This window comes from Scatophagus argus, chromosome 21, assembly GCF_020382885.2.
Source record: "Scatophagus argus isolate fScaArg1 chromosome 21, fScaArg1.pri, whole genome shotgun sequence".
NCBI classification, from domain to species: domain Eukaryota; kingdom Metazoa; phylum Chordata; class Actinopteri; family Scatophagidae; genus Scatophagus; species Scatophagus argus.
In genome coordinates, this window is record NC_058513.1 from 13832789 (window position 1) to 13858889 (window position 26101).

Here is a 26101-nt window from a genome sequence, read left to right on the forward strand (position 1 = left end):
TTTGGCATTACTTCGCACTGAGTTTCAACTTAACTGCAAATTATGCAGTGATCTTCAAGTGAGAATAAAAATGAGCCCAAATCTAGTCCATACAGTAAGCTCAATGCTTATTATTACAGCATGTAGAGCTGTCAGCAAGCTCCATCAAGCAAATGAGTAGCTTCGGGTATTAGATAAGTGATGATTACTACCTTTTCAAATGGTCAAAATGAAGAGCGTGCTAAGTGCGGTGAGCAGCAAGTTGGAAATTTAGTGAGCAGAAGCAGGTGCTACGACTGTCTAACAGAAGCCGATGGGCACAGAAAGGTCCTCAATGGAAGAGGGATCCCGACAGATCCGGGACGGGTTACGTGCAGCCACAAGCCTGGCACGAACAAACAGTTATATGCTCCTGACTCCAGCAGTTGACGTGCATGTCGTTACATGTTTGGAGGGGGCGAGTAAACACTAATGAGAACAGATTGGCACAGCAGGATCACTCACCCAACACACACACACACACACACACACACACACACACACACACACACAGAGGACACGGTTCCTCTTTCAGATGTAGAGCAGCTAGACTTGGGTCTAAACCAGCACTGAGGGCTACATCTGTTCGCCCCTCAGCCTCTGTTGCCATAAAGCAAAGCCACAGCCACACCTTATAGTACACGCATTTTGGCCTGTTGTTACTACACAACCTGATGCACACTATGTCACTCACTATGTTACCCAAAACAAAACTAATCAATATTTAAAGCTCACTATTCGTCTATAATTTTGAGTTCTTATTTTCCTCAACAATATAAAGAATGGTGATAACTTAATTTTAAATTCAGTCAATCAATCAATCAAGTTGTGTGAAGTTTTCCATAACTGTTTTCTTATTTGAAAGTTTTTTGTATTTTCTCATTTCTTCTTTTCTTTTTCTCTTCATCTTCTATTGTGTGTGTGTGTGTGTTTAAAATCTGAATATTTCTCTTCAACAAAAGAAAAAATATTCATATTTTTTAAGCCTCAGAACTACATAACTATTCAAAAGAGCCACAGTGCTTTTTTCCCCAGGTGTTTTTTTTTTCCTTTTTAAAAGCATACTAACACATTTTTGATTGTAAATTCAGAGCTAGAGGATTCAGGGTTCAGAGTCTCCACTCCCATCTCCCTCCTGCTGCCTGCTGACTTCTTATAGCTCTGACCTTTAGTGCAGTCAGACATCAAGAGCAGCGGTCACGCTCTGGAGGACCCGACAAATGGCCCGAACCTCCTCGCAGTCCGTGTGGATTTACCGTTGAGAGGGAGCTCTCTTCTTTAACCAGCCTAATTATACTGTAAGCGCCCTTTTCCTGTAAGCGCTGGAACTTGGCTGCTGAGAGGACGCTTGGATGTAGAGGCCTGTTAAATCCCCATAAAGCACTTAAAGGGATTTTAAGAAAGCGAATGGCAGAACGAGCCAACCTGCCGCTTGGGGACGAGGCTTCAGCCGACCACATTATGACCAGAGGTTCAAGTGTCCATTTCAGATGCTGGACTTGGGTCAGTGGGGGTGGGTGCAGCTCAGAAGCAGAAGTCCATTAGAGAATACCTCTGCGAGCTTTTATACTTACTTACCGGTACTTACTTTCTCTGAATTTGCTTCAGTTCTTAACTGTATTTTGTGGTATATTACTACAGTTTTGACTTCTTTGTAGCAGAGTAGAGTATGTAAGAGTATGTAATGTCTTATATGTCAATATTTTGACACTCTGTAATTAAAGGATAAGCCCCTAAAAATTTACAAAACACATATTTTCTCAATTACTTTTACTGCAAGGTTTTATATTAAGATACTTACTCGTTTTACTAAAGACACACAAGAAAATACAACATATTTGTTTAAAACGTGGGTGAAAAAACACTTTAGTTTCAGTTTAAAAACATCCTTATTCTTGCAGGTAAACTGATAAAAGCTGACAGCACTCCACACAACCGCACCAGGACCCTTTAAAGAAACAGATTCTGGAGCTGCTCTGACCGTGATCTGACCTGACTACAAGGCATACTTTTGTAGTCAAGAACTGACCTGGACTAGCAACAAAATATGTTGCCTTCTTGGTATTTGGGTAGATAGGACATTCTTGTGTTTACTTTCTCTCCCCCGCCCCAGACACATCTAGTCAATTAGAGGAGTTTTCTCTCGGACGAACTGAGAGGGAAAATGCACCAAGGTTACCAGCTCATCCACCGACTCTGACCAGAGCAAATTAACTCAATGCCGAGATGCTAACTGGGCAGCTCTTCCTGACAGACAACACTCTCCTTACTCACTTTGCATCTCACGTACTGTACATGAATAATGCAATTTCATCTTAGCCAAAGGTCATGTTTGTTCGCTCAACAACTTAGTTTAAAGAGCTAAAACCTCTGAGGATACAAACTGCAAGTGCCTCCAACCAAAATATCAGGAGAGTCGCAGTACTTAACATAAAGACACCGATACACACTGATACACTGAAAAACAAGTCCTACGAGATTTTATTTGTCCTTTATGCTCAGCGACATGAAGGAGTAAGTAAAAGAATCATCAGTGGATTGGACATTGTAGGTGTGAGAAGAGGTGAAGCCGGGGGGTGGAGGAGCAGTAGTAATGTAGTTTTTGGTGACGCAAGTCTAATTTCCCCACGGTGAATATTTATTTAGGAGGCCCAGGTTTATGCACTGAGAGGCACCTGCCGTGGCAGCAGCAGCCAGGGTAAATAAGCCCCCCAGGCATGTACGCAGACACACACATCCACACAAGATCCCCCACCCCCTCAACAGCGGTCCAGATAACAACCCTGAGTCAACACTGCCTCTCTGCTTTTGTTTTCTCTGCCTCCCCTCCTCTCTTCCCCTCCCACGTTCCAATCCCTGCGGAACCGCGAGGACCGGGGCTGAAAAGATGTAGGGATGAGGGACAGAGAGATAGTGAAAGAAAAAGAGAGAGAGAGAGAGGAGGGCTAAATTACAGCATGGGAATGCAAATGAGTGTATTTTATTTGGGGGAGCCAAGGAGGGCAAGCAGGCTTTATTTTCCAGGCAGAACAGCCCCCCTGTGGCCTCTGGATCAGTTGCAGCAACAGAGAAGGAAAGAAAAGCGAACATTTTCACTCTGCCTTTTTACTTGGGGAGGAATAAAAAAAGAAATATTACAAATACAAAACCTACAACTCTCAGAGGCTGGCAAAGTCATAAAATAAAATTATATTTTGCTATGCTTTCACACCGCCGCCACCAACACTCCCTCCTCCTCCCATCGCTCCTTCACTCGCTCCCTCCTGCTCCTCCTACCGCTCTGCCCACAGCAAAGGCACACTAAAGTTACTAAAATATGGGCACAAATCACAGCCTGGCCAAACACACTGCTTCCACCACTGCTGCCGCCACCACCACCAACACCACCCCTTCATCTGGAAAAACAAAGTGAGAACGTGAGCATGTGCAAGAGGGAGAGGGACGAGGACGGAGGGAACGTGCTGAGCCAGCTGCAGGTGGTGTCCAGATGTGGTGGCTCTGGGGACGAGGCCACTCTGGTGCTGTTAAGGGCGACTCAGAGCTCCCCTCCTTCCACTCTTCCTTCCATCGCTCCACCTCCTCGCTCAGTGACAGGAGCCATCTGGCCTGGCAGAGAGAGTGGAGACACAGCAGAGAGTCCCGCCCTCCCAAGTGTGGCCCTTGTGTACTCTGCATGCATTGAGTGCACAAGTAAATAAAATACACACACACACACACACACACACCAAATACCTCACCTCCGCCTCCCCCCGAAGCTGTCACATGGCTATTAACCCATAGAAGCCGTGGCCCAGCTGTGCTCCATTACGATAAATACAGCAGGGTCGTGGGGTCTTGTCAGCCAGGAGTCAGCCATCAGATACTATGAGGTGTCCACTTACAGCCTTTTAAAGCTCACTTTGCTAAAGAGTTACAGCCATTTTCATCATCATAACCCCCCACCCCCCTCCAACCCCTTCATCTTCTACACCCTCTGAGAAGAAACTCCCACCCACTTACTCACCTCCCTCCACCATGGCAGATGATATTTCACACTTCCTCTGGCAGAACGGACCTCTTCACTGCCACCCACTATAGCCCCCAAACCCACTGTAACTGGAGTTTGCCTTTTGGCCACACGATATGACACCTGGAACACCTGATACCTCCTGGTTGCACTGACGCTGGCCCACTTCCTCCATGCCATCAGTCGATGCGCTTCACTTAAAGCTAAAGCACAATTATCTGCAAGAGACAGGATGTTCTCAAATAGGCGAAAAAACAAGTGCAGAGCCTCAAATCAGTTTCCAGGAAGACAAAATAGTTTGACTCGTTTTATTCATAGGAAAATAAAATCACTTTCCCCTCTCCAATTGTCAGTCATTACAACTCTGTTTAGAATACGTTTGGAAAAGGTTAGCCAGTTAAACCCCTGGCTGCTTCCTGCAGGCACATTTGGTCTTTGTACGGTCTGGGAATACTCTTAAAAGGATTCCTGAGTAATTGTCTATGCTGCAGTAGAAACTGGGAATGGAGGAAAATGGACTGTAATGACTGAAAGGGTACAGGGTTGTGCTGACATAATGGCCAGTGAGAGCAATGCAGGGTTAATGCGGCAGTGTTCTCTCAGATATTATTGAACAAATAAAACACTCCGTGTCATATTAGCACATGCAGCACACAAAACAGGGGAGGAGTTGCATGCCCGTTAACTAGTTTTCATTTATTTTATTTATCCATCATCTTAGCATTTACTCTCGGGTTTTTGTCCTTCAGGGAAACAGCATTCAGCTTGCTCGTTAGACAAATAAAGACACTAATGCTAGCAAATGAACACAGAAATATTCTGATGTGACTAAAATGCCCTAAAGATGTGAACAAAAAAAAAAAAAAACAACAACAACAGAGTTCTGAAGCTTGAAGGATTTTTTCCCCTTATCCTCACTGTCTATTTCATATGTTCTCACAGGGGAGATCTTCTGAGGATCCCTGCTGTGTTCGCTGGCTGCCGGGCTGAATGAATGGCAACCAGTAGCAGTGATTCGCAGTGCGGGCCGCAGATCAAACCACAGGACAAAAGACTGGGCAGGAGGACAACGAAGGAACACAGTGGGCCACATGGGAAACAAATGACAACCGGTCGATCGGGACGACCACAACCGACCACAGCCGCGCTCGTTCCAGGAAAGCGCAGGCCTCTCAACACGCGACAAGAAAGGTTAGCGAATCAGGCGCAGCTTCACAAAGAGGCAGCCCAATGTGGTGCCGACAAGAATGAATTCTTGCAGGAGAAAAAACATCCACAGGTTCTACCTTTTTATTCCTATTCTTTTCATCTCCTCTCTTCGTCAATCTTTTTCTGCAAGTAAAGCAATCAGTTAACCTTTGAAATACCCCGGCAATGAGATCTGCAGCTCTTTACTCTTTTCAGTTGCAAAAAAAAAAGAAAAAAAAAGGAAGAGGAGAAGAGAGAAAAAAAAAACACAAGGTTGGCCACCACTTCAGAGGGGATATTCAATATCCATGAGCTTTTTCATTTCACACTGATGAATAATTCAGGGTGACCTGCCCACCACTGAGTGAGAGAGAAAAGGGGGAGGGAGACAAAAAAGAAGGACTGGGGAGGTGTGCAGAGGTAGTTGTCTGTTTTAGTGGATGCAGCTGTTGCCGTTCGACATGCACAAAACCAATCTCCTTCCCAGCAGCTGTGGAGAAAGGAATAATATTGCGGCAGAATTGACGACAGATAATTGGGGAGATTATATCAAAGTGCTGCCATTCTTACAGCATGAGCAGTGAGCACACATCGCTGCTATCCTGTAAACAAAACAGCCATGGGATAAGGAGACTAGTAGAATAAACATGACAATGGGCCCGAAATAGCAGTCACCAATCATAACATCTCAAGATGAGCGTACACACACACACACAAACACACTCGTTCTCCTCATCTCCCCATTAACGCTTAGCAGTGACCTGTAGGCAGGGTCCAGCGAGGCAGCAGCTAAATTTCAATCAGCTGACCTCCTGAAATATTTTTCTAGGAAAACGTGAAAGACATAACCGCCTCCTTCACTTTGAAATGGCGTCTCTATCGGTACATTTTTGGAGGCATTTCAGATGTAATTTAGGACCCATTTAATCTTCAGATAGGCGCGTACACAGCAGAACACAAAAAGCTCCCCTGAAAACTGCACTTAGGGAGACCGAAAAATAAAACTCTCACACACACAGAGTACAAACGCAATTAATTTAACAAAAACCCAAGTGTTGCAAACTCATATACTTTTAAATGCTCAATGTCAGTATTAATTAACATGTAAGAGTAGTAGCAACTGCAGCACAGTAGACGGTAGAAAACCAAAGGCTTAAGGCCAACGTTCGGACCAGGGAAGGCACTTCTGACCCTGTGCAGAGGTCAGCTGCTACCATCGCAAACACACACTCAAACACTCAAGATGTCACAAGCAGGGGGAGACCAGCTGTTCCTCATTCGCTCGAAGGCTCCGTTCCCTCCATGGGTTGGCTGGCTTTGCAGAAACCATTAATCCCTCTGTGAACGCAACTGATGGTTTGGAAAGATCAACCACAAGACAACGGCAAAGGAGGGAGGGAGGGGATGGGACTCAGCAACACTTTTTTCTGTCACTTTTTTTTTTTTTTTTTTCCTGAGGAAAAACTACTGCAGAGGAAAAATAGATTTTCCTGGCCATATTTCCCGGGGGACACAAACAATACAGAGGCCAAGTGGAGATGGAGCAGCAGATAGTTCATGTAACATTTACCAGGTTCTCGGGAAACTGGAGACACATGACAGAAGGACTGCGCACAGATAAGCATTAAAGTACCTGGAGGTGAACAGTAGCTTTTAACAGTGCTGTCATTATAGGCTTTTAATTTGAAGGGGCAAATAGTGTACAACTCATGTCCCTTTCAATATAAAATACCCAAACTACAGGACAATGACCCTAAACATGCAGACATGGCAAACCAAGTTTTTTCACGGGTGAACAGTGGAGTGTGTTTGAGAGAGCAAAGCAGTCACGTGATCTAATTCCAATCAGTTTTTTCTTTCACTTGTTGAAGACCAGAGTGAAGGGGAAAAGCCTCGAAATAAGCGCCTGCAGCTAACGTCAGCTGGCATTAAATACATTAAGCATTATAAATAGTTTACTACTTTGTTAATCTGTCAAATTAGTTTCTGTACCCCAAAATTAAGAAGCAATGTACACACAGGGGTTCCTGGAAATAAATGAAGCCGCACTCTTCCTTTTCGAATTCAGTGGAGGAGACTGGAGACTGACACAACATAACAGAAATGCATCACTGTCGCTCTATAACAGGACTGTGTTTAAATAGACCTGGTTTACATCAATACAGCGTACAAACCAGTGGTGGTGTGTGATATGAAAACAGAAGCATGGGTTAGAGTGATTATTAAACAGCTACATTCCCTGTAATAACCCCTGACCGATGCCATGTGAGCTGAAACCTCTTGTCTGTCTCCACTCATTCATATCAGGAGGATTAGTGAGGATGACAAAGACTGCCACTGACACGTGATGCCTGTATAGTAGCATCCACACACACACGTATCCATGCTAGCACTCATACACACACACACACACACACACACACACACACACACAGATGGCCAGTAGGATTTTCCCCCTCTAATTCTCAGCCTATTCCTAGACAGGTAACATAAGCTATTATCCCTCCACAATAAGAGCCCCTAACTCATTGCTGTATCAACAAGAAGTAAGAAAGGGGTCAATATACACTCCAGTCAGTAAGTATGAGAAGTGTGATGCAATTTTTGTTTTGTTGTGTCTATAAAATAAATAAGTGAGATTAAATTTTGGGCTTTAAACTTTCAGAAAACACTGACTGAACTGTACCTCTTTGTATATAAAGTCATCCAATTTTAGGGGACAAAAACATAATATAATATACATTTAAAGTAATCATAATTAATATTTAATTAGAAGTTAGTGACAGCTGCAGTCATCCAGACCTCCTTGCTTGTTTCAGAGTTTTTTGGATTCAGTCTGTTTTGGATTCAGTCCACAAGTCAAACACATTCAGGTGACAGACTGTCTTTGTCTTGACTGTATGCTCAGGATCTTTGTCCTCCTGCACTGAACTAAGACTGGGGAAATATAAATACAGAGGGTTACATACACTCTTTACCCAATCCAGATGTCAATACAGTCAGCCTTTGAGCTGAAAATCTTGTAGCCACTGGTTAATCTCGAATCCAATGTGCTACAGTAGAGACAATGGAAATGCCAGTCATATCACTGTCCTGACACTTTCTGACTCACACTATATATGCACAGTAAATAGTGCAAGTCAAAGGAAGACGGAGACAGATAGAGGAAACTTAAGGTCTCGTCCCTATGTCCTGCTGTCACATCCAGCCAGCCTCAGATGAAGACAAACACTTCCTGCTGCTGAAGGGGAGGGGGGGGCATCTGCGATCTCTGCATGTGTGACAGGATGGTGAGGGGGCAGCAGCAGTGTGTATCATTCACAAATGGACGCACGTGTCCATATATCACAACACACAAATACATTAGAGTTATGTATTTGAAGCAGACAACTTAAATCAAAGTTGTACATTTCAGATGTTCAGTTGTACAAAAGCAGAGTGACAGCACACACAAATACAGGCGTGTCCGGTACCAAAGTTTAAGGCCACACTGACACACAGGGAATGTTTTCTTCCTGACTAGCCAGTGGAAAACAGACAGGTGCGCACGCTGAAATCAATGTCAGACACCTAAACAAAGCAGTTTAGCCAAGGACAGCTGAGAGCACATTAGACATGCATCCTCATGGATGTCCTTCCAAATACAGGCAGGGAAATTAAAATCCCATTCAGACTCCCATGAGAGCCATGCACTCGAAGGTTACATAAGTGTCAGCCACGACAGTGATGGCTTCCTGTCAAAAAGAAAAAAAAAATGTTCTGCCATGTTTCGACTTTGAACTTCCCAAGAAGGAGCGGATACAACCTGGGCACAGGGGAACCGAGAGAACAGACTTACACAGGTGAATACATCAACTGACATATCCCATATGGCTACAAGGGGCTGTTGCCAAGTCCTGGTCTCTTTCCTTCCTGTAAGCTACAAGCCCTGCCCTGAAACACACCACCTCCTAATGCTGCAGCCCAGAAAAGTACAGCTGAAGATGTTCTGGGGATTATCTCCACAAGGAAATCACGTGCTGGCTGCATGGACACCACGCAAGTGTCCACTTCGGTTAATCTACTCAGCACGCGCACAATGCAGGCTACTAACCAATCACATCTCTAGCTAGCCCGCTGGCTATTCTGCTTCATGTGACACTGAAGTTAGGTTTACCCACCTGCACTGCTCTGAGGTATGGTAGTGACAGACAACTCCATGGCCAATGCGAGTGCTGCAAGGCGCTCTCCCTACTTTGTGTGGAAGGGAACTGTTGCAACTAAGCTAGACCCAACCGTTTAATGCCATTATTAACACTACTTATGGCTTTAGCCAACCAAGACAGCGCCCAGTTGAGAGGAGTACGCATACAGGGCCCTCCCACCTGCACTCTTCACATCAATATTTTAAGGAGCTACTGATTTCATTCCTGCTCACATCTTTGCTTTCAAAACTCTGCTTTGAGAATAAATAAGAATTCAACTACAGGGAAAGGCGGATGCTTCAGTGGCTATATGTAAATTTACACTTTGATGTAAGATGATGAAGAGAAGACTGGCTTGTATTGGAAGAACAACCAATTTATTCAGTAGGTGCAAAAGGAATAATGTGTCAACTTTTCATCAATATGCATGTTTGAACATAAAACCCCATGCATGTAATAAGAGAGGCTCTTTGCTGGCAGAGCTCTTGCACAAGAATGAGAAGCAATCTCTTGAGATGTTCACTGTTCACCGAGACAGAGAGAGAGAGAGAGAGAGAGAGAGAAATGTTTTCATTAAGTGCCCTGAAACCTCTTTTTTTCTTTTTTTTTTTACTCAATTTGCTCCTGCCCTCAACTGCAAATTTCTGCTCAGAAATGAGTAACAAGTGCACACAATAAATGTACAACATCGCAAGCAGGGCTCCACTTTTTCCCTTTCCTTAAATGTGAAGATTATCTGTCTCTGATTACCACCGAAACATTGGTTGCCTAGCAACACACAATTAAGAAGTATGCTTTCCCATCGATGGTAAGGGCTGCCCATTATCAGATGAAGTTAGTGAAGCAACAAATGTCAGCTACATGCAAATGAGTTTGTTGTGCTAAAAGTGTAAGTATAGAGTGTACTGGGGAGGGGGTTGCCACTGTGACCTTGTAAAGCAGCATGTATTTGCAAGAGGCTTCCCATCCATACCTCCCCCACAACTCCTTCCTCCTCCTCTGGAGAAATCGCACCTCACTTTTTATTTCCTTGACACCACGTGAAGGGAAGCCACTTCATAAAAGTCATTACGGTTTAACAAGTCCAGCAGCCCACAGACCCATTAGAGAAGCAGGCAAGACACAGGGTTACATGGCTAAGAGCAAGGTTAAAAGATTTAATTCTTCCCGGAGCTCATCAGCTCTTATCAGCAGGGAAATACATCAGCTTGTTAAGGCGGCAAATCAAGGCCTTTGCATAGAAAAATAAGCTGGGATGATGTCTTGCTGAAGAGTTCACTCTTATTGTAAACTGAGCATAAAAAAGAACTGTCACTTCTACTTGTATTGATGTCATATGAGACAAACAAGTCCATAAAAATAAATTGTATAATTATGTGTTCTGTGAAGCTTATGTAGGTTGTACTTTCATAAAAGACAAACCAAAGGACAAGTTTGGTATTGCCATACAGCACAGAGCAGAATAAATTTACTTTCAGAGAACTTTTCGGTTTGAGTGGGTAATTTCCTTTCCTTGTACCTATTGTCTGATGTGAACATGATTGAGTTACTTTGTAAAGTATAGCAAACAAACAACAAGAATTTCAAACAGACAACAGGGTGTCTATAAAAAACAGTTTCCTATTATAGTGTACACAACCATGCATCCAATTAGTGTAACTGGATTAGAGGCAGTTAAGCCTCTGATTAGGAGAGAGTACAGTGTAAAATAGAATGACAGCTTTTCTGTATCAAGTAAATAAACTTGTATGCACTTGACACAAGCTGGAGTTTGTGTGTTTTTTTTTCTTCTTCTACAAAAACATTTCTAAGAGCACATTAAGAAAGTAGCCTCCACGTACCATCCTGTCTAAAAAAATGTGTTTTTCAGCCAAATAGTTTTGAGAGTGCTCGCCACCTTTGTATAAGTAACCTTGAAAAAAAAAAAAAGCAAGGTGGTCCTACAAAACAACTCCAAAAGCACACTGTTGCTTCAAAGTGATTCTGACCATTAAACTGAGTGAGAGAAAAAGACAGCAAAAATGTTAAAATGTTGACCTCAATAGCTGGTGTTGCTCATTAGAAATATTTCATCTTGGTGATGAGACAGGATCCCCTCCGGCAAATGACACAACTCTGTTGCAATTCACGTATAAATAGTTGCATAATTTAGGAAAAAAAAAAAAAACTTCTCAAAGCAAAGCTGCTTCACTTGTCAGATGCATCTTACATACTACTCCTCCATTCAAAAATTCTGTACTAGTTTGTCATATTCCAAAAGTCCATAATATACCAAATTAAATCTCACTATGGATATAATCTATGACAAAACAATCAGGAAAACCAGATTAACACCTCTACAGAAAAAAATATAAATCAGCAACAAGGGCAGAGAAGAAACTAGGGAGAAAGGGGTTTGACATTACTTGTGTCAGGTGTGGTGGTCATGGTGGAGACTATGACAGGGGGACCAGTACGACGTCCTACCATCTTGGTGTTGTTAAGGTTTTGCAATTGAAGAGTGGAGGAAGAAGTTACGGGAACAATGGTATTCTCAGGAGCAGCGCTGATCCCCTTCCGGAGAAGCTGGGGGCTGTGAAGAGGACTTGGAGCTCCGACTGGTGATGTTGGGGGAAGATTGGGGGCTCTCTTCATCAGCTCCATGGGGGAATAGGAGCCAGAGAAGGTTTTGGGTGCTGCTCCAGGGGTGCCTGGAGCTGGTGGAGGCTGCTGTCCAACAGCAGACATGGCAAGACCGGTGTGGGCATTGTACAGGGAGAGGGGTCTTCCCTGAGTCAGAGCACTGCTGTATCCTCCGGGGCTGACTGGGAAAGCTCCAGTTGCCAGAGGCCGGGCTCCTGGGTACGTGGTGGTCTCCAAGAGGTGTTGGGAGGGTGCGCTGCTGGGTCTTCTACCAAGAAACTCTCCCATCCTGGGGGACACAGTCTGGATGGTGGTGGGAGGTTGCTGCATCAGGTTAGGGTCCATGGTCAAACCCTGGGGCTGCATGTATAGGTCGTTGCGGTGGCTAAAGCTATTAGATCGGGTACGTGTTACTGGTCCACTTGCCTTGCAACCAAGTACCACACGGGACAGAACACGAGCCTGAGCCAGGTTAGGGGCCACAGAGCGGACATCATGATCCTCCATCATTCCCAGTGTGGCGGTGGAATCAAACCCATGTTGAAGCAGGAGAGTGATAGTGCTCTCAGCCAAGCCTTCAGCTCGCAGGAAAGCCAAAAAGGCAGGGTCCACCATCTTCTTGGGGTCTGCAGCACTAGGATGATGAGGAGGCAGACCAGAGGTCATCCCAGCTGTGGCAGCCACCATGGTTGAGCTCGGGTCATAGCTTGGGTCATACGGAAGCCTCTGGGAGGCTATAGTTCCATAAGCCCGAGGAAGAGCGCCGTCCATTCCCTGAGAAGCTGGGTCCACCACTGTACTTGTGGTAGCTGGCTGACGGGGGTCCAGGGACAAGCTGTTGATATTGTTATAAGCTTGGCGCGTAGAGAGAGACGGTAGCTCAGCAGCATAAACAGGTAGAGGGGGATGAACCCCGTAGACTACAGGAGAGGGAGAGCTGCCGCCAATACGCTGAACGTCTGGGATCATCTTAGATCCAAGAGATTCCCTGTACAAACGGCTCAGCTCATGAACTGGAGGGGGAGGAGGGGGAGGCGGAGGAGGCGGGGGAGGAGGTGGAGGAGGAGGAGGCACTGGGGCAGGTGTAGAAGCAGAGGCCAGCACAGAGGGTGCGGCCCTTGCTTGTCCTTGATCCCAGGTAGGTCTCACCCCCCCAGCACTTGGCCCATAATGCAAGGCTGATCTGGTGAACAAGTCCTGGTTATCTCTGTAAGAGCCAGACTCTTCAGGTGGATGACCCGAAAAGGCAGCGTCAGCTAGGTAATAATCCTGAGGTGGTGCAGAGGCCCGACCTGCCATCACTTGCCTGAGGTAGAAGCTGCTGCTCAGATCAGGGACAGAGTTCTTCTTTAGTAGCGGCTGTATGCGGCGGTCCTGCTGGATTTGCCTGTACAAGGATGGGTGAAGAACTGGATCCTGTTTCTTACCAAGATCTCGGTGAGGATGAAACAACGCTCCACTATCTCCCCCACCAAGAGGCAAAGAACTTCTACACCCTGCAATGGTGCCACAGTAGTGACAGCGACTTGCAGCCCCGTCGTCTTGGCCTCCAGTCCATTCAGGACCATGTTGGCCCAGAGAGCCACCAAAATGCGACTGCTCACTTGAGTCAGGCATCGTTGAAGACAATAAACAGGACAGCTATAAAAGCAGAAAATAGAGCCGGGTATTGTGTTTCAACTCTCCAGTTACACACACCCTCAATGAAAAGGGAGGAGTGAAGAAGAGAAAAGGTGAAGCATGAGGTACCCTTTACCTGATCTGCAGCTACAGCCCCCCTCCCTGTCTGTGCTATCATGTAGCTCCCTGCTGGCAGTCCATCTAAATAATTCAGCCTTGGAAACATTAGAAATCCATGACTAGAGTGGAGGCACAACATGACAAACCCATAGACAGAGTACACAAACACACACACACACACACACACACACACACACACAGACAGGCAGATAAAAAAAACAAAAAACACACCTTTAGGGCGAGACTCTACTCCATCCTACAGCAGGGATCATGCTTGTGTTGGGCATGACGGTTACATTCCAAACTAAGACCGGGGGTAAAGAAATTGGGGTAAAAACACATGCTGGACAATGTCAACAGAATGGAGGAGGGGACGAGACGCATTAATCCAATGGGGCTGATGCACGCCATTGGCAGGGACAGTCCTCTTCACCACAGCGTTCGCCACAAGGGGATTAGCGTCAAACTAAGACCTGCTTAAATCCACTGCCCCCTGTGACATCACATGAACCAGATAGTGTACACAGCCAGCATGCTGAGGCCCCCGGACGTGTTCACAGAGTGTAAAGCTGCAGTGTTTACGGTGCTTAGTGGTTACTACTAACCCCTTCGATGGCCTACAGCCGGCATCCCTCTTGGCATGAATGGATCATCCCGGAGGGACCGGGGAGGTCGGGGAGCGACATACTTGCTGTAGTGTGTCCCCAGAGATTTGGGGGGTGGTGCTGCAAAAGCGAGACACACAAGTATTCCTGAGGGTCAGATTTAACTACTAGAGGGAGGCCAGGAGATGCTCCAATCAAATAATGAAGCCTGTACAGGGTAATTTGAGATTCACATATGTGAACTAACACATACAAATACCTATACAGACAAATGCATGCAAGAACGCACAGAAGAAAAAACATGCAACCATGTAAACCAGTTTACAATGATGAAAAACCGGAAATGGTAACATCTGAGGAACTGCAAAATTAGTTAACTGAATTATTAGTCAATTATTAATCAACTTAAATGAAATCAGCAGCATTCAGGAGTTACAAAAGAAAAACATATTAATCTTGAAAAGTGTCCTGTGTTACTGTCAAAATAAGGTCATGCTCTGCTTGCTCCACACAATCTGAATTCATGAAAAGAATCGGCTTGAACTGCACACCTTTACCAGTTGAGTCATTTTTTTTCCCCTTCACAGAGCTCACACTTTGCGACTACATACACCAGATACACAACAGAGCAGATGTGGCTTATCTGAGATGTTGGCATCAGACAGATAACTGCAGCTGTTTACTTCCCGCGACAAGAGCAACGTAAACAAAAAAACAGCGGCAAGGGGAGAAGAAAAGGGAGCTTTGATAAGTGTGTGATGGGAAAAAAGCTGATAAGGAGGGTGGCTGCCAGCATCGGCTTCACCTCTACAGACAGTGTGGAATAGGACAAGGCAGGAGGGAGAAGGGGATGTGATTGAACTGCAGTGGACTGTGACAACTAGATGGCTTCAAGCCTGTTTCTATTCTGTGCTTTATTTCTGTTTGAAAAAGTCAACGGCGGTTTAAAAAAAAAAAAAAGCTTTTTTCCAGAAAGTTGCCAGCGCCATCATCTCGATGCATGTGAAGCTGAAACACATGAAGAGCGTAACTGAGACAGGCTAAATTTATTGCTGTTTGAGAGTGACAAGAGACTGCTACAGTGCTGTGCCTCTTTATGTTGTCCCACTACCTGTCAAGTCACAGCGGGAAATTTTTCAGCAAGCTTGATTTCAGTTCGGAGTGATGCAATCATGATATAATATCAAACAACAAAAATTAGATTGTTTCATTATGGAACATCCTAATTGGAGAGCACTAAGTAGGTCAAAACAAAAATAAATCAGAACAGTTTCATTTCCCCTATGGCCCTTAGCAGTCCAGAATGATGCACATCTGAAGGATGGCTTCTTTCATTAGAGGTAAAGTATACCTAGCAATTTCCTTGTAGTGATTTCTCAGCGCTGTCCTCCCAGGTCTGAGTCTCCCTGTGCTTTTTTGTCAGCTGTAAAACACACCATTAATCACAGTGTTGTATCTCTCTATGGCGATCTCCGACAATAACTTCTTTTAATAAGCCCTTTCCAGGGCCGTGTGTCACTCAGATCCCCGCTTCCTGACAAAATATTAATAACAATAATAAACATCTCAAGTACGGTCAGGCTAGTGTTGCTTAAAACTGAAACAAGGATATGGCATGTCATATCTCCTGCCATGCAAATTACTGCATTTCCCACAATTCATAAACAAGAGAAGCTGGGGTACCATATTCATCTTGTCTATGTTCTCTGATATGCCTCTCATGAGAGCTGCTCCATAATTAAGTGAGCATGCAATATTACATTCATCAAGCAACAGGGACCCTGTAGTTGCTAGCATGAATAATACAACAGAAGAAAAGAAACCTCAAACTTATACTGTGGATATTTGGTGAACAGCATCAGAATTGATGCCAACACTCGGCTTGCTTGCTCGCAGCCAATCACACGGCTCTGTGAAAGACCTCTAGGTACAATGTGTTGAACAGACGTCCAGCCACAGTCATGCCTTTGGAGCAATCTGGCCATCTTTCTAGGGCACAGGACGCTAACGGCAGGACTTGGCAGGCAGAGCAGGCAGATAGCTGCAGAATGATTTAGATAGCTGCAACTCTTCAACTGCTGATCCATTAAACTTTCATAGGGGCTTCATAAATTAAAACCATGACTGGGAGAACTTGAAAATTCTACTCAATTACTGTGATTGTACAGTATATTAAAGTTTTAACGAGCCTCTGGGCGTTTGCTCACTCTAACACGAGTACAGTGGAGAAGGAGGGGCGGGGAGGAAAGAAAAACACATGGTACCAATTCAGGGTCTGATGGCTTTCAGAGGCTTCACATCTGCTGCGTTATGAAGATGCTGTCCTCCGCCTATTTACCCGCTCACATCTCAGTAGTATATGACACAGCATGTCACACATTTGCACGGGTGGGAGGAACACGAGGCAGAGCGAAAGCCACTACTGCAAACCTTTTATCAGCAAGGCAAGACCTCTGGCAGACTTGCTGAGGCAACTGATTAGAGTTTTGTCTTCCATTTTAGAGGGTCGGTTTGCTCCCTCTTTTGCCTCGTGCGCAGCCCCACACTTCGCCTGCCTATCATTATCAAGCCAGTGGCCCATACTGCATCACAGATGGGGCAGACAGAAGGGAGAGACGACAGCCTGCTTGCTTTTTGGAGAGACGAGGAGTGTGCAGCTGAGTGAGAGAAGAGGGAGGGAAGGACAGCGCGAGAGAGAGAGAGAGAGAGGAGAAAGGATAGAACGGAAAATGTAATTTGCCTCCACATCACTGATGGAAAAAAAAGATATGGAGTCTAGTTAAATAAAAGAACACTTTTAAAACATGGTCAACTCGGCTGTAGTTACAAGCTGTGGAGACTACAGTACATACATACTGAAATGAATGCTAAAATTCCCATTTTCAGTTCTGACCAAACTGTCAAATGTTTGTAGAACTAACCATGCAATTAGCTGTTAGGCTACCATCAGCATGAGATCACACTGTTGTTCTATAACTCAACGCAAGTTTCAGTTTACACGGCATAAATTAACATTAATATTAGAGATAAGCAAATATAATAATCACTAGAAGGAACAATGGAATACTGAACTACTTTAATGTTTTGTTAAGCATCTAATGTGGATAAATTATATTCCTAATTATGCAACCATAAAGTGCCATCACGTAATGCAACACGAATAAAATGCAGATGTTGATTAAAAAATTATCTGACTAGATTAGAGCGGCTCTAATCTAACCCAGAGGGGAAAAGCAGTATTACTGTCTACAAGCAAAACAACAATCTTCACAACGGGAAGAAGAAAGAAAAAAACAGCTCAGGAAAAGAACCGTCCTCCCTCCGAGCCACTCGGCCCAGTTGCTGCAGAATGATAAACATTGGTTCAGCTCAAATTAAGCTGGGAACATGAAAGGACCTGAGGCTGGGAGGAACATGGGCCATGGCAGATCACTCCTCATCTCTTCACATGACAGAAATGAATCTCTTCACCCCTGAGAGAGAAACAAGAGAGAGAGAGAGAGAGAGAAAGCTCCTCTCTGTTCCTCATAATGCTGATGCTTACCAGCAGCTGCTTTGATTGAGCTAACTAGCAGCTTTTGATGAAAACAGTCGCAACCATCTCCCTGCCACATTATTTGCAGACAGGCCAGATTATGCTAAATACATATCAAGGACTTTAATGGCTTAATCAGCCTTGTCATCTACCCGACGGGTTTCCTTAGATACTAAATTTCTGATCCCACTGCCATAAATGCCCATGTATAACAGCGGCAATGAACAACTCTGATAGTGGTATAACATTAAAAAAATACAATTTTACACCTTGCTCGGCGTTGGAAAGTGTCTTGGACAACAAGAGTTGTTTTTTAGTGTCGGGGAAAACAATAGAAACAAAGGCAGTGTTGGACATCGCAGACAGAGAGCGGTCTCAGCAGACGTTTTTGAATGAGAACGCTCCAGATTTTCCCTTGAAAGAGATTGAGGAGAGACAGCACGAATCGTGGCTTCATCTGCTTGCCAACCGCGGCCCTGGTTGAAGTGCGAACCTGGATTAAGATGAGTTACCCCAGACAGCAGCCAAATAAACCCTGTGAGGATTCTACCTGTGCGTGAAACAAAAAGCGGAGCCTTTCCTTCATGTGTGTTTTCTCCTCGCGTGGAGACAATTGCTATGGCAGCCTTATCACGCTGCTACATGCAATCAGTGGGACAACTTTGCCTGGTCGTTGGCTCACGAACAAATCGCAAATCACAAGCTGTTTTTTTTTTTCCTTTACGCCCTCACAATGGCGGCCAAAGGACTGATTCACTGATCCTGTATGATGGCCATCTGGAGAGCTAATGTCTGTGTGTTTGTATGAGCATGCGTGTGTTGGCGTGTGAGCGCGTGCGTGTGTGTGAGGAGGAACTATGGCAGGTATGCTCACCACGAGCTCGCTCTGCATGCATCACAGCAGCACCTGTTACCGTCTCCCTGTGCGTCTCCTGTGGGCTTTGAGCTCGTGCCCGGCAGAGCAGACTAACTGTTGTTCCCTCAGGAATGACTAACTACCTCAGCTGTCTGATTTACACACATGCAACAGCTGGATGTGGACTGAAACTCTAATCAGGAAGGATTTCCACCAATGAACGACACACCTGTGATGTGAAATATGGCTGTTCTTCATGACTCGGCTTTCAGCGGACTCCTGCTGTCGTGATAGGATCTCAGTCATATTATTGTTATGCACAATTAAGCAATTTGTAATCATAAACTGATAAAATTAATAATTTAAGGTCTACACTTTATTCTTATTTGCTTTCTTGCTAAGAGCTCAATCAGTAGATTGGTCTCACATGTCTGTGGCGTAAGAGTAAAGTCAGAAGCACCTCTAAAGTGTAATTCTGAGGTCGAGTTTATATTCTATATTACACACACATACATTCCTCACACTGGCCTTTTTATAAGGTTGACTTAAGACTACATCACTTAAAATGTGACTGATTCCAGTCAGAAAATGAGTTAACAAACCTGGAAGTGCAATCAAAGATATGAAATAATTTATAATATCACAGAGGGAGATAAAACTTGTAGAAGACATCAGTGAAACGTTAAGTGGATAAATAAAACAGATGGTGAGGAAAGCGTCGGTAAAATAATGGTTATGGTTTGATCTCCTTTAAGTATAATGAAATTATGAATTCTATTTTTTCCTTTTTGAGTTATCTTTTGACATTGTGATGTATTCTCCTGATGTATTTCCAAACTTCTACTTGCCGTCAAAAATTCAGCAAAATCACTTTTCTACAGCAGGGGCCAAACACTAGGATTCTCAAGTCGGGCTTTCACAGGAAGTGCGGCATATGTCCTTCATTTCATGTGCAAAATTCTGAGGTGCTTACATCATGCTGCAAAACAAATATGCTGGCACTGGGGGTAATGGTGCGTCTAGCTTCATTTTCCAGCACTGCAGTCATGTCTGCCTCTCCCTGCGCTGGCTCCAGGAGGGCCCAGCAGCTTAACAAGCCTCTCGGGGACCCAGACAGCAGAGAGAAGATGATATTACCTCAGGACACAGTCTGACAGACACACACATGCACACACACGTACAGAGTAAAGTCAAACAAGTGGGTTTAAAAATGCACATCCACAAGGCTTCAGACACAGTTTATACACCCACACAAAGGCTCATATTCCTCGTTGCCTGGGCCGACTTTGTAGCTATGTGCACAGCAGGAGGGGAGTCCTGTTCTATGTTCAGGCCCTTCGATACAACACCACCGCTCTCTAATCCACAACCTAAAGCCTAATAATCACTGCAGTTCATGGTGTAAAATTGGCTGCTTCCAAACAGCCGTGACAGGATAGAAACCATTCAATCCCCCCGGCTGTAATCTAACTGGAGTTCAGATGTTTAAGAGATTCTCTGTAAGCGTAAGTCACGTAACAGACACTCCTACACAAACAAACAGCAGCTCACAGAGAGGCCAGAGTAAAGCAATAATCTCATTTACATCCTCCAGATGACTGCTTGCTACTGAGGTCAACATTTATGTACTGGTAACAGTAGTATCTGACATGCGCTGTGTGTTGGGTAGAAAACTACAACAATCAATGGGTATTGATCACCAATGCGTCCCAGGGTTTTGCTAATAACAATAAGGATGATTGGCTATGCGATGTATAGATCTGAAGCAGTGTTGGTGAAGGAGATTTTTTTAAAAAAACATGGATTTCTTTTGGAAATAATGCAAGAGAGTCAGAATAAGGAAGGTTTTGGTGATTTGACGGTTAAAAGCACTGATAATGTGTTATTTTTCCATCATCTCGGTTACCTGTGACCATTGTTTCACACAGGTGGTTTTCACAATACATGTAGTCACCGAAAAGCTGTTGAAACGATAGTTATACACAGCTTGGAACAAAACAGATTAAATGCATTTGGACGCTCAAACAGACAAACAACATCAATGACTGTAACTGCTACAACGTCATCAGTTATAATAATAATAATCCTACAGTTTATCAGACAGTTTGCCAGTGAAGAGAGCACTTGATTTGATGCACTGGAGCTTGAAACACAAAGCATCAATATCACACACACACAGAACAAGTCTAATTAACTGTGAAATCCAGAATCGTGATTGTAAATATGATGACAACTCGGCAGCCCTGCTTGTATGCACTGAAAAAAGCCGTTTGGAATGACAGAGTTTTAAGGGAAATCAGAGAAGTGAGTCAAAAAACAAACAAAAAAAAAAGTTCAGGGCAGACACAAACTTTACCTTCGCAGATCCGGTCCAGTCGCTGCCTCTTCACTTTGTGTTTGTCAGTCAGGGACATGGCGTCAAACACAGCACGGCACAGGACGGCTCGGCTCGGCTCGGCTCGGCTCGGCACGGCTCGGCACGGTACCTCTCCTCCTCAGCCACAAACACTGACAAGGTTCAGACTCCTAGTGCACTGTCAGCACTATTCCCCGGGGCATACCGCCTCGGCACATACACCTGCAAAGAAAAGCAAAAATCTGGTTAAACACAACACTGGCGCGCACACACACACGCACACACCGTATATACACACATTATTGATGTGCAAGCACAAAAACACTCCGTGACACAGGAAGGCATTAAAGAATCCTTGACTACAAAGTCACTCAGCCTCTTGCTCACAAAGAGCCTGGGAAGCTGCAGGCGATAGATATACAGAAAATCAGTGAATCACACACACACACACGCGGGCACACACACTTCACTTACTCAGATACTGTCGGTGACAAAGTGCCCCATTTGCTCAAAAAAGTGACAAAGCTTCCATGCTCTAAAAGCTCCACTTTTCTCCCGTTTGAAGAGTGTTTTTCTTTCTCTGGCAAACGTTCATCTGAAGCTCCATCTGACTTGTCACTCGTCACATTCTTTATTGATTGCAGTGACATTGGAGATATGTCTACTCAGACAAACAGCAATCTACTTTTACCTCTTTCTTGTTGTTGCCCTCACAGCCTTTCAAAACAGAGCGAGCACAAAAACACTTATTCACCGGCAAAAGTTGATCTAAGCAAATGTGAAAGAAGCTCGCCAGGAGATTATTCTATGTCTGATAAAATGAAGCCCTTCAGTCAAGCTGCTGCATCTGAGGGTTGACAGACTGTTGTGTAATGACACATTCAGGCCAACAGAGGGTAGTTAAATCTACTCAGAGGGGAGCACACCATCTCTCTTACACCACTGTACTAATATAGTGTCAATTCATTACATCTCTATTCCTCCTCTGTGCTCACTGCTCTTCCGACTTCATAAAACTTCTAACGCAAAAAATATATTTCTGGCAAGTTAAGTTTTTTCTTACAGGATTTGAACTGACAACTCTATTCATACTTGCCATTTCAGATTAGAGAAAAGGATAGACACTCGAGCAGGCTGGAAATGTTACCCAACAAAGCCTTCGAATTCAATACCACTGACAGACATGGAGGCAAATGTATGTATAAATGCAGCTTTTGTTAGAGAGAAAACAAAGAGGATGTATTTGCTCACAGGCAGTGCATAAAGTGCTCAGCAAGGATCAGCATCTTCGTGACCTAGAGTAAAATTGCTGCAACACAACAGACTAAATGTTGTACTGCAAACTCCACACAGTGTTCGTCCGGGACCACAGCCAGAAGTGCCTTTCCTCTCCTCTCCCTTCACAAAGTGCTGACTCCATGAAAACATCTCTTTCTGCCAGAAAGCATCAGGGTGAAGTCATGACTTGAAGTCTTCATCAGTCCTTTGGAGTCAGTACTTACAAGAAAGAAAAGCAAAAGTAAACAAGAAGGTAAAGAGTTCAACAAAGAACAACGCACGCTCCCCTCCACCGTTATCTGAGAGGAATCAGGGCGGGGTGGATGTGACCTCCCCTCAGTCGTCAGGGTAACCTGTCAGAACTGGCTGCTCCAGTCTGGAGCTCAGCCTGGTGTGGGCTGGACACGTCTACGCTATTGCTCTATCGGACCACACACACCCATCATACTTGGAGGCTCTTGGAGCAGTGTAAAGCACCCTGAGAAACGCTCTTCCCTCAGACACATGGCTGACTGTATCTAACAGATAACAGATATTCATCTGATATATTTCCTACAGTTAATGATTTAATGTTTCCAAGACTGACCGGCCCTCATGCTCACCCCGTCTGTGTGTGTGGTTATTAAACACCTTTAAAATGAAAAGTGCACACTATTCAACATAAAACCAAATTTAGACAGCCAGACAACCGTTTCAGTTCTGAGACAAATGTTCATACTGGGTCTTCAATGAAGCTTTTAAATCTTAAACGGGTCATAAATGTTGTGTAAATAGCCTTTTCAGCGCTGGATTTCTCTCTTGTTGAACGCAAGAACAAAATGTTTGGAAATAGAGCCCTTTATGAGCAGCCTCTGACACCAACATCCTGACATTTACAGCTAGTTTTAGAAATTGCATGAGCAACGAGGTTAAGTAATCAAGATAATTAATTAGTATCAGGTCAAAATATTTGATTTGACACTTTAGACTTTAATTTAAAAGGTATGCTGTGGAGATCTTCACCACACTTGTATCATGAATGTACATCAGCAATGTGGTGCACAGTCCTGCCGGCGTAGCAGGTGTCTAAAAGCACAAATAAACACTGCAAAGCAAGTTACAACAAGGATGGATGTAAGTAACATAAAGCTGCAAAAGGTAAGTTCACTGATCCTTCTTGATGGGCTTTGTCACCATTTTCTGATGTGCAATGCAATGATCAATCAACCAATTAATCAGAAAAACAATCAATCGTGGAATTAATCTTTAGATGTAGCCTTACAATTCAAACTAGCTAAAAAATTTTGTTTGCAACTTTTTTATGGGAAACAAAAAAGCATTCAACGCCCAAAGGTGTTGTAGAGAGAAACATAAAACTGGCTTGTTTTAAAAAAACAAAAACACTTTTATCATCTTTTATCTGCTTTCTTACAAGACGTCTCTGTCTACAGTTTTCCATCTTCAAAAAGAGCTATTTTGACATGAGTAAACTACACAGCACAAGTCACTTCCAGGGTGTCTTTCCAACCAGGCAGCTCTGTGGTTCCAGTATGTTAACGGGGCTGCTGGAAGGCCTCACTCTGACTTGATTCATTTCAGTTGTTTTCTCCTCCTGTCCTCCTTCCTTTCATCTGTCCATCTCTCTGTGGCGCTGCTGCCTCTGAGGTTTCTCACACAGTCATCAATCACAGGGCCCTCTTCCAGGGCTTCCCGCTTGTGTGTGTGTGTGTGTGTGTGTGTGACATAAAGAGTGAGAGTGACAGAGAGGGAGGGCCACCGAGAAAAAGAGCGCTCATGGAGGATAACAAGACCTGCACAGAGGCCAAACCTTCCCTAATTCTTATCCCCCCTTTTCTCTACCCCGCCTCTGCTGACACACTCCTTTCCTCAGCCAGCTACAGACACAGAGTGGTCCCAAAAAAAACATGACTACATGACTTTCTACAATACAGCCATGCATGACCCCCATGCTCTTAGAAGAAATTACAAAAGTGGGCACAGTTTCTCCATAGTTCAAACGAAAAACTGAAACGAAGCCGACAGCGCAGCCAGCAGGGCTCAAAAGGGTATTTGGGCAGGGATTTTGCACTCTCAGTCCAAACACAAAGGTCATATACATGGATCTTAATATTTAAGAGGCATTAAAAGTCAGATGATCGATAAAACTCTGCCTGCAGGGCTACAGCTCATTGAAAGAGAAACATTTGCGCACGAGAGGCCGAGACATTAAATGTAAGAATCCATATCTGTTACGGCCGGCTCTGTCTCTGTCCAAGGACGGATCCGCTCTGAGCACAATCGCGGTCCACAAGCTCTGCTCAGTGTCAGCAACACACAAGAGATCACTGTCCGAGTCCTGTCTGCAGCGGTGGGGGCAGTTTAATGCAGCTCAATAGATAAAGACCAGCAGACACAAAGCAGTGGGTTCAGTTAGTGCTGAAACAATTAGTGACAGATAATAGACTGAAAATTAACCAATAGAAAATTGCTAATCTTTTAATCATTACAGGAAAAGTTTGATATTTTGGGATATGTGTTTTATATATGTTATGGATATGGCTTTTTTTTTCTCAAGAAGTAGAGGAGATGCTAAATAAACGTGGACCCAGGAGACAATTAGCTTAGCTTAACATGAAGACTGAAATACTACAATTTCTACACGTTGGTTTTTGTGAAGATTAAACAAACGAGTTGTTATTGGGCAAATTTTGTCACCTTTAGATCGAGCAAGACTAGCATTTTCTGGTAATTTCCGGTCTATAACAACTATGACAGATGAATTATTTCCCACTAATCATAAACATTTGTTACACCTTCTCAATTAGGAGGATTTAATGCTTTCCCCTGTTTTATATCAGGAAAACCTGAAAGTCTTTTAATCTTTTTTAACCAGTTCACAAACAAAACAAGCTATATGAACACCCCACTTTGGGCTCTGTGAACTTCATAGGCATTTGATATTATATTTTGATATTTCACTTACTGAACAATTCCTCAACATCTACAAATTAATCGGTGCTAATATTAATAAAGTCACAGCCCTTGTTTCTGTCCCCACCCAACACTGTGACTTTAAAGCGAAAAACCAAAAGTCAAATTAATTTGCCACAGCGTCTTCTCGAAATGCGATGAAATTTAATGATTACAGTGCCGTTGTCACAATCCATCTTCCTATTGAGAGGAAAACACTAACAGAATCATCTCGGATGTGATTAATTGACTTTGCTGAAATAAGAAGATAATTTGGTTTGGTAAACAGATAGGAGCACCGCCCCTGACAGATTCTCATTAGGAGGCAGTGATTACTTACTTTATTAGACACTTGGGGTTGGGAGAGGGGGGGTGGTTACAGTATCACCTCATATGTTGACACAGATCAGTGAGATCTGGAAGAGCCCTGAGAATGGAACAGAGAGGTCGTTCCCTTTTGTTTAAAGACAGACAGAAATATGTTTGGACAGGAGGGAGATCGCTAAAAAGCCGAACTGGAGACGGAGTGCGAGCTGGCCAAGACAGCGTCATTGGATGAGTTAGAGAGATTGAATTATTAAAAAGGTCAGGCTACCTGCCTGCTGTGTGTCGCTTTCGCAAATGCAGGCGAGCACGCACACGTGCACGCACACACACGTACTGCACACACACGTACTGCACGCACAGTTCTGAGAGAGGCACAATGCACACTGGGGAAAAGAGACTGAAGAGACAAGTCATTTGGGGGAATGATCACTTTCCCT

At 44.1% G+C, this 26101-nt stretch overlaps 2 protein-coding genes across 6 annotated transcripts in view; both read right to left on the reverse strand.

Annotated features, from left to right (window-relative positions):
- Positions 1 to 26101, reverse strand: part of LOC124052214 (C-terminal-binding protein 2) — an 86120-nt gene that overhangs the window by 27411 nt on the left and 32608 nt on the right. For 4 of the 5 annotated variants that reach the window (XR_006841967.1, XM_046376185.1, XM_046376187.1 and 1 more), the window contains exons 2-3: positions 21111 to 21332; positions 14364 to 14483 (exon numbers count right to left, since the gene is read on the reverse strand). Coding sequence is in view for 4 of the 5 variants with exons in the window: in XM_046376185.1 (XP_046232141.1) it covers positions 14364 to 14483; positions 21111 to 21168 (178 nt within the window). In the remaining variant the exon portion in view is untranslated. The remainder of the gene's footprint in view (positions 1 to 14363; positions 14484 to 21110; positions 21333 to 26101) is intronic. The other variant, XM_046376188.1, reaches the window with a different exon arrangement.
- Positions 10956 to 13913, reverse strand: LOC124052213 (verprolin-like). The gene has a single exon (XM_046376184.1). It carries the CDS (start codon positions 13633 to 13635, stop codon positions 11776 to 11778), a length of 1860 nt encoding a protein of 619 aa, XP_046232140.1. The 5' UTR covers positions 13636 to 13913; the 3' UTR covers positions 10956 to 11775.